General features: G+C 45.8%; 1 protein-coding gene across 1 annotated transcript in view; it reads left to right on the top strand.

The window, feature by feature from the left end:
* Positions 1-854: 854 nt before the first annotated feature.
* Positions 855-9,204, top strand: part of zdbf2 (zinc finger, DBF-type containing 2) — a 57,724-nt gene continuing 49,374 nt past the window's right edge. Inside the window, exons 1-2 of the mRNA XM_056301539.1 lie at positions 855-897; positions 2,989-3,019. Coding sequence (XP_056157514.1) covers positions 861-897; positions 2,989-3,019 — 68 coding nt within the window. The 5' untranslated portion in view covers positions 855-860. The remainder of the gene's footprint in view (positions 898-2,988; positions 3,020-9,204) is intronic.

Raw genomic sequence — 9,204 nt, 5'->3', positions numbered from 1 at the left:
AAGGTCCGCGGACAAGACATGAGGCGCCAGGCTGATGTAGGCTAACATAACAACCCGACAGAGAAACAGGGCAACAGGGGGAATATACTAACTACTGGGGAGCCATCAGAGAAGTGGGGAACAGGTGAGCAGGGCAGGGCAGGGACAGAAATGGCAAGAGCAGTGAGCCTTCAAAATGAAACAGGAAACCCAGATAACATAGGTATGACACTGAGGTGTTGCACCACTGCTTCTGGACCATTTGTGGGAGGACATGTCAGGTTTGGAGGAAGTGCTGTCAGGAAACCTGTGTTCTCTGTTGGCTTCTGCTTTGATGGAGGGATGTTGGAAGTACGTAATTCTTTCGGATTTTAGCTGCCATCTTAAATGATCTGTGGGCACTTGAGCCAGCTCGTGTGCGTCCTCCCATGTTTAATGTTTGTCTCAACGTGCTCTAGAAATATAACATGTAGTTATTTGTTGTTCAGAGTTTGTAAGTCAGAACGCTGACGTCTGTTGTGAGTGTCCAACCTTCTGCAGCTCTCTGAAAGTTCAGCACGTGAGCCTCCATGTTGATCTGGGGGTTATTTAAAGCGACTGTGTAGCAGCTGCAGGGGTGGTAGGTACATCAGACCTCTTATCAAACACACTGTAGTACCGGTACCACTGTAGTACCAGTACCACTGTAGTGCCAGCCTGCCCCATTCCTCACCTGGTTGCCAGGAGTTATGACATGAATAGACTGGGTTGGACAGATGCTTTACTGAGTCCACGTGGTGCAGAGCAGGACGACAGGCTGGAGAGGATGAGGATGAGGAGCAGTACTGAAGGTGTGTCTGATGTGTCCTGGTGCTCTCTGTCCTCCAGATATCCAACTCACCATGCCTGCCCAAGACCAGGAGGCCTTCTCACAGAAGGGTGAGGACGTGTGTGTGTGTGTGTGTGTGTGTGTGTGTGTGTGTGTGTGTGTGTGTGAGAGAGAGAGATGTGTGTGTGTGTGTGTGTGTGTGTGAGAGAGATGTGTGTGTGTGTGAGAGAGAGAGAGATGTGTGTGTGTGTGAGAGAGAGAGATGTGTGTGTGTGTGTGTGTGAGAGAGAGATGTGTGTGTGTGTGTGAGAGAGATGTGTGTGTGTGTGTGAGAGAGAGATGTGTGTGTGTGTGTGTGTGTGTGTGTGTGTGTGTGTGTGTGAGAGAGAGAGATGTGTGTGTGTGTGTGAGAGAGATGTGTGTGTGTGTGAGAGAGAGAGATGTGTGTGTGTGTGTGTGAGAGAGAGAGAGGTGTGTGTGAGAGAGAGAGAGAGATGTGTGTGTGTGAGAGATTAATTGAACACACAAAAAATATACGTACCTTGGTCTGTCCATATCTGCATCAGGAAGTGTCAGTATGGCAATACACACACTCAAAGAAAAAGCATGCAGGGCAATGTATGCATTAAAAACCAAACTATTAAACATTAAGATTCCAGTTAGAGTCTGGACACAAATATGTGATGATGTTATTTTGCCCATAGCTTTGTATGGAAGTGAGGTCTGGGGCCCGCTCAGTGGAGTGGAGCATGGCTCATGGGACAAACACCGGATAGAGGCCCGCCACACTGAATTCTGCAGAAAAATTATAAATGTTCACTGGAAGACACCAAATAAGGCCTGCCGAGCAGAACTGGGGTGTTTCCCACTACAGTTAAACATCTAAAAACGGGCCATAATATTTTGGACGCATCCAAATTCAAGCCCAAAAGACACCCTTCCGTTCAAGGCATTAAACACCCAAGAGCTGAACCCTGAAGACAGTCCCCTCAGTCAGCTGATGGTGAAGCTAACCAACCAGGCTCCATCAGCACCGCCTCAAAACACAGCAGAATATCACAAGTTATGAATCAGTCAAAAGATCTGTATCTGGAACATTGGAGAAATGAAACTAAAACCCAAAGTAGACTAAACTGTTATTTGACCCTAAACAGAGAATATAGACTGGCCGAGTATCTCCACTCTGTCAGAGATACGAAGCAGAGACGGATCCTGACCACATACAGGCTCAGTGACCACCAATATAGAAACAGGAAGACACAGACCAACATGGCTGCCCAGCGAGGAGCGTAGTACGTATATGTGGTCGGTGCTGGACAGGGGAGGTAGAAACAGAGATGCACCTCCTCCTCCACTGTGAGAAGTTCTCTTCAGTAAGAGACTTCCCCTTCGGGGAAATAGCCAAGAAAACACCAAACTTCCTACTGTTAAGCCCAGAGGAGAACCTGGCAGTTCTCCTGGGGAACGAACAGCAGCCCCCCCCCCCCCCCCCCCGGCAGCTCAATACAGATCTGCTGCCACAGCCTGCAGGACTCACAACCACTGTGAGACCCCCAAAATTATATGCTGTTGAGTCACTGTGTTAAACTGTACAACATTTGTTGCACTGTACGGTATGGCAGTGAGGGAAAAGGGGTTGACTGCTTCGGTGGGCAGAGATATGGAGCATGCTTATGTGAGGACACCTATGTATTAATGTGTGATGTCATGTGAATGTGATGTGTGTTTAATATGATGTGATGTCATGTTTTAGTCTTTTGCAAACTGCTTTGGCAATGACATATTTTCTGTTCATGCCAATAAAGCTATCTGAGAGCGAGAGAGATGTGTGTGAGAGAGCGAGAGAGAGAGAGAGAGATGTGTGTGTGTGTGTGTGTGTGTGTGTGTGTGTGTGTGTCTCTCTCTCTCCATGTACTATCTGTTTAAGGTGCCTTTCGTCTAACAGATAGAGGCAGTGTTAACAGTGTTATTAAAACTAGTCTACTTCTGACTAGAAGACTTTCATACAAAGCCCACACCTCCTTTCTGTAAAGGACACATTTAGAAGTACATTAGCATCATGTCATGTCATGTCATGTCATGTCATGTCATGTGAATAACGCTGTAATGCAGGCAGGCTTCTGTATCTCATTGTGTGTGTGTGTGTGTGTGTGTGTGTGTGTGTGTGTGTGTGTGTGTGTGTGTGTGTGTGTGTGTGTCAGATGCCGAGAGGAAGACGGACACTACCAGCAGGTGAGTGTTAATGCAAACACACACACAGACATTCAGGTTAAATCATTTTTGGCAAATATTGCCCCTAAATCACTATTTAAAATCTGTCTGATGGTCAGTCTGTCTGCCTGCATGTCTCGGGCGCTCTCTGTCTCTCTCTCTGTCTCTATCAAATTCCAATTCAAATGTGCTTTATTGGCATGACAACATTCTCATATTGCCAAAGCACTAATAACATATGATACACAATACTTAATGTCATAACAAACAAGATAAGACAAAACAAACAAACACACAAACAGACAGACATGTATTAATGAAGTGATTTTAGTCCCTCACTGTGCCTCACTTTGTGGCAGCTGCTACACACTTTGCTGCCACCATGAACCTTGGGCTGTCTCACCTAATACGTAGGGGGCTGCCTGGGCAGAGTCAACATGTATTTGTGTTTGTGTTATTTGTGTGAACTTGGGGTGGTATTCTCTTCTTATATGTTTGTGTTTGTCACATGTGGTCAAGAAGTGGCGCTGTGTCTCCACCACTCCTTGACCACAGTGAGACAGCCTGTCTGTCCTCTCTGGGCAGCAGGTTTGTGTGTGTGGGTCTGTCTCCATGGCCAGGTTGTGCTCACTGAGTGTGGACATTGTCAAGGTGTTTCTCGGTGTGTTACCAGTCAGGTGGTCACATGTTCTGCCGTGGTGTACTGTCTGTCTAGAGCCACACAGCCCTGGAGTTTACTTTGGGTTTTTGTTGTTCTGATCCAATAGGTTTCCTCATCGTGTTTGTGTTGATGGACAGGTTGGTTGGGTGGGATGTGTTGAGGAGTGACGTCACTGTCCTGAGGCTGGTTATTATTAGTGATGTCTGAAGGTCTAGTGTTAGCCTGTGGAGCGTCAGGACCAGTTGACTCAGGGGACTCTTCTCTATGTTCATCTCTTGGCTTTTAAGGGATTTATAACGTCAGGATTTGGGGTCACTCATTTTTAGGTGTTTCCAGAATTGAATGGCTCTTTTTTCAGTGTGACTTATTCAAGGGTATTGGCCCAATTTTGCTCTGCATGCACTGTTGGGAGACTTCCTCTGGACCCGGAGGATTCTCTTACAAAATTCTGCATGCAGGCTTTCCATTGGATGTTTTTCTCATTTTCCGAATTCGTGTTTTGTGAGAGCACCCCAAACCTTGCTGCCATATAGTGCTGATTGGAATATTTTGAGCCGGGTCCTAACTGGGATGTCAGCATGTGTTGACTTTCTGATGGCATAGAAAGCCCTTCTTGCCCTCTCTTTCAGTTCATTAAGGGCCAAGTTAAACTGTCCTGTGGACCTGATCTTCAACCCTAGGTGTGTGTAGTTAGTTGATTGTTGGATTTTAGTTGTTCCGAGGGTGAAGTTCTACTTTGTTCCCTGACATCTGGACCTTTTCTGGAGTATAACTATTATAGTTTTTCGGGGTTAATGGCCAGGGCCCAGGTCTGACAGAACTTTTCAAGTAGAGCCAGGTTTTGCTGTAGACCCTCTTCTGTTGGTGACAGCAGAACCAGGTCATCTGCATAACGGAGGAACTTGATTTCGGAGTCATGTAAAGTGAGACCAGGAGCAGTAGATTGTTCTAGTAACTTTGCCAGTTCATTAATATAAATGTTGAAGAGGGTCGGGGAGATTGGGTTGCCCTGGCTCACTCCACGCCCTCGAGTGAAGTTTGCAGTTTGTTTGTTTCCAGTTTTGGTAGCACATTTATTGTTTGTATAGTACATTGATTTAATGATGTTGTGTGTTTCCCCCTTACACCACTTTCCTTTATAAATTTATTTCTGATTTTTCCCTTTTTTCTCCCAATTTAGTTGCCAATCGATCCCTATTTTAATTCAAACACCCACCCTCGTACTGCATGCGTTCGCCAACTGCATCTCTCCGGCCGGCAGTCTGGAAGGAGACGCCTCCCCACTTTCGTGACAAGGCAACTCCAGGCCGAACCACTGTTTTTTCCGACACACACAAAGACGCGTTCACGTGACGAACACAAGCCAACTCCGCCCCCCTCCCGAAGACAGCGTTGCCAATGATTGTTGCTTCATCGAATCTGGCCATAGTCGGATCTGACGAGACCGGGGCGCGAACCCCGGTCCCCAGTGGGCAACTGCATCGACACAAAGCCGATGCTTAGACCGCTACACCACCGCGGACCCCCCATACACCACTTTCCAATAGTAGTGGGCTCCTAATGAAGTAGTGAGCTTCTAATGTAGTGTGCTTCTAGTGAAGTAGTGAACTTCTAGTGAAGTAGTGAACTTCTAATGAAGTAGTGAGCTTCTAATGAAGTAGTGAGCTCCTAATGAAGTAGTGAGCTTCTAATGAAGTAGTGAGCTTCTAGTGAAGTAGTGAACTTCTAATGAAGTAGTGAGCTCCTAATGAAGTAGTGAGCTTCTAATGAAGTAGTGAGCTTCTAGTGAAGTAGTGAACTTCTAATGAAGTAGTGAGCTCCTAATGAAGTAGTGAGCTCCTAGTGGAGTAGTGAGCTTCTAGTGAAGTAGTGAGCTCCTAATGAAGTAGTGAGCTTTTAATGAAGTAGCGCGCTTCTAGTGAAATAGTGAGCTTCTAGTGAAGTAGTGAGCTTTTTTTAAATTTATTTCTGATTTTTCCCTTTTTCTCCCAATTTAGTGGCCAATCAATCCCTATTTTAGTTCAAAGGAGACGCCTCCCCACTTTCGTGACAAGGCGACTCCAGGCCGAACCACTGTTTTTTCCGACACACACAAAGACGCGTTCACGTCTAACCCTAACCCTAACCCTAACCCAACTCCGCCCCCCTCCCGAAGACAGCGTTGCCAATGATTGCTGCTTCATCGAATCTGGCCATAGTCGGATCTGACGAGACCGGGGCGCGAACCCCGGTCCCCAGTGGGCAACTGCATCGACACAAAGCCGATGCTTAGACCGCTACACCACCGCGGACCCCCTCCACCACTTTCCAATAGTTTATAAAATAGACCCTCATGCCAAACTGAATCAAAAGCTTCTTTAAAATCAACAAAGCAGGCAAAGAGTTTCTCTTTGTTGTGGTTTACATGTTTGTCAGTTAAGGTGTGGAGGGTAAAAATATGGTCTGATGTCCTGCAGCTTGGTCAGAATCCAGTCTGGCCTTTACTCAAGACCTTGTGCTCCATAAGGAAGTCTATGAGCCTTGTGTTCAAAATACTACAAAACACCTCCCCCACATGACTGTCCACACAAATGCCTGGGTAGTTATTAGGGTGGAGTTTGTCTCCACTCTTGAATATGGGCGTGTTGAGTCCTTCGGTCCACATGTCAGGGACGTGTCCCACACTCAGAAACAGGTTGAACAGTTTTACTATGGCCAGTCTTCATTTGATGTCTGTGTTTTTTAACATTTCAGTTAGTGTTCTGTCTGCCCCGCATGCAGAGCCTGTAACGTCTCGCTCAGTTCTTTTCAGTCATTTGGTAGTCTAATGGGTTTGGATATGTTTTAATAGCTGATTCTAGGCTAAGCATTTTTTCATATGTGTTTTTTATGTAGTGCATTCCAGTTGTCCCAGAAGTGATTTGTTTTAATTGATTCTTTAAATTTTTTTAATTGTTTTTGTGTAAACTGTTCTCTCTTCATTCTGAGTGTTTTTTTTTTTGCTGTTTCAATGCTTCACAATAAACAAGGCGTAAGTGCTGCTTCTCTGGCTGTCTGTGTTTCTCATTTGATAATTTTCTGAGGTTTTTCCTCATGTTTTTGCATTCAAAATCAAACAATTTTTCTGTGTAGATTTTTAGATTTGGATCTGGAGGTCTTCAGATTGGATAGAGATGCCGGTTGGTCAAATATTTCATTTATATTTTGTACAGCCAGACTTACTCCTTCTTTATTGTGAAAGTAGGTTTGAACAAGATAACTGTCTATAAGTGACTGAATTTTAGGTTCTGGAATTGCTTTCTGATATTCTTCTGTGCTGTTTTGGGCCCGTCTGTATTGTTTGTTGATATTATACAGCTTACTGGGTTTAGTTGTTGTGTTAGATGTTTCTGCCTTGTTAAGATACACAGCAGTTTGGCTGTGATCAGACAGAGGTGTTAGTGGCTTGACTGTAAATGGCCTGAAAGACAATGGATCCAAGTCTGTGATTACATAATCATCAGTGCTGCAGCCCAGAGGTGACCTGTAGGTGTGCTGTCCAAGAGAGCCCCCCTCATTCTACCATTAACAATGTACACACCCAGACTCTGACAGAGATCTATTAGAGGTGACCTGTAGGTGTACTGTCCAAGAGAGCCCCTTCTCATTCTACCATTAACAATGTACAGACCCAGACTCTGACAGAGATCTATTAGAGGTGACCTGTAGGTGTACTGTCCAAGAGAGTCCCCTCTCATTCTACCATTAACAATGTACACACCCAGACTCTGACAGAGATCTATTAGAGGTGACCTGTAGGTGTACTGTCCAAGAGAGTCCCCCTCTCATTCTACCATTAACAATGTACAGACCCAGACTCTGACAGAGATCTATTAGGCATTTCCCCTTTCTGTTGACCTGTGTGTCAAAGCTTTTTCTTGGGGAGTGACAAATGTTTTTGAGATAATTGTGATCAAATATGTGACTGTTACCCTTGTCTGTAGTAGAGTCAGGCATGTGGCCTGTTCTTGCATTTAGGTCTCCACAAATCAACACCTTCCCCTGGGCCTCGAGGTGGTTGATTTCATTGTGGAAACAGAGAACGATCTCCTCATTGAAGTAGGGAGACTCAGAGGGGGGATGTGTAGGGCACATAGATAGGTGCCCTGTCTATCTATCTATAGGTGCCCCCATCTATGTGCCCTGCACATAGATGTATAGGGCACATAGATCTCTCTCTCCTTCTCTCTGTCTCTCTTTGTCTCTCTCTCTCTCTCTCTCTCTCTCTCTCAGAGTGGAGCAGAAGTGTGAGTGAGTGCCCATTTTGGCGTTTTCTATCTTTTCTAACTTTTCTATTTTTCGTTGTTTCGTGTTTTTTGGGGGGGTTTGTATTTTTACAGATTTACTGTCGTGGTGGTGTATTTTTTTTTTTTTTATTAATTTATTTCTGATTTTTCCCTTTTTTCTCCCAATTTAGTGACCAATTGATCCCTATTTTAATTCAAACACCCACCCTCGTATTGCATGCGTTCGCCAACTGCATCTCTCCGGCCGGCAGTCTCGAAGGAAAGCGCCTCCCCACTTTCGTGACAAGGCGAATCCAAGCCGAACCACTGTTTTTCCGACACACACAGAGACGCATTCACATGACGAACACAAGCCGACTCCGCCCCCCTCCCGAAGACAGCGTTGCCAATGATTGCTGCTTCATCGAGTCCGGCCATAGTCGGATCTGACGAGACCGGGGCGCGAACCCCAGTCCCCAGTGGGCAACTGCATCGACACCAAGCCGATGCTTAGTGGTGGTGTATTTTGATAGCGGAGTGGGTTCGACCGGCCCGGCTGTGAGTCATGCAGACTCACGGAGTTGGAGGTGGCGGGCTGGAGGAGCTCACACGCTGACATGGAGTTAAACTTGGTCTGAACTTCAAGTGCTCGGTAGAAGATTGCGGTTTAGCAATCGGAAAAATCGTTGGCTATGACAGTGTTAAGTCCGCATCGAGAATGAATAGTGGAGTCATTGTGTTTCTCGGCAGTATTGATAAAGTCAACGTGGTTGTGGAGCAAGGCGTGGTAATCCAGGACACCTTTGTTCAGGTGGTGCCGCTGGTCAGTCCGGCCAAAAAGGTAATTTTGTCCAAAGTCCCTCCGTCCATTAGCAACGACATGTTGTGGAGAGAACTGGCGAGACACGGAAAATTAACATCACCTATAAAACTGATCAATCTGAGCTGCCAATCTTCACTTTTAAAACACGTTGTTACCTTCAGAAGGCAGCAGGTCTTTATGGTTCTGACGAACAAAACGGAGTTAAATCTAATTTTGAAGTTCAGAGTTGATGGTTTTGACTACAATGTGTAGTCTCATCAGAGACAAATGTCTTGGCTGCAGAATGGAGGGTCATCTCATACGTTCCTGTCCAGAGAAATCAACTGCTGAGCCCAATGAGGGTGAGACGGCAGCACAGGGCCCCGAGCAAAGTGGGACTGTGGCGCCGAGCTCAAAGCAGGGAGGAACGCAGCAGGAAGAAAACCAGAGTGAAGCTGAGTTTCTGGCTGCTGGCTCAGGTGCTGCTGTTCCTGGTTCG

Source organism: Lampris incognitus, chromosome 21 (assembly GCF_029633865.1).
Source record: "Lampris incognitus isolate fLamInc1 chromosome 21, fLamInc1.hap2, whole genome shotgun sequence".
In the NCBI taxonomy this organism is placed as follows: Eukaryota; Metazoa; Chordata; class Actinopteri; order Lampriformes; family Lampridae; genus Lampris; species Lampris incognitus.
This window is presented reverse-complemented; position numbering and strand designations above follow the sequence as displayed.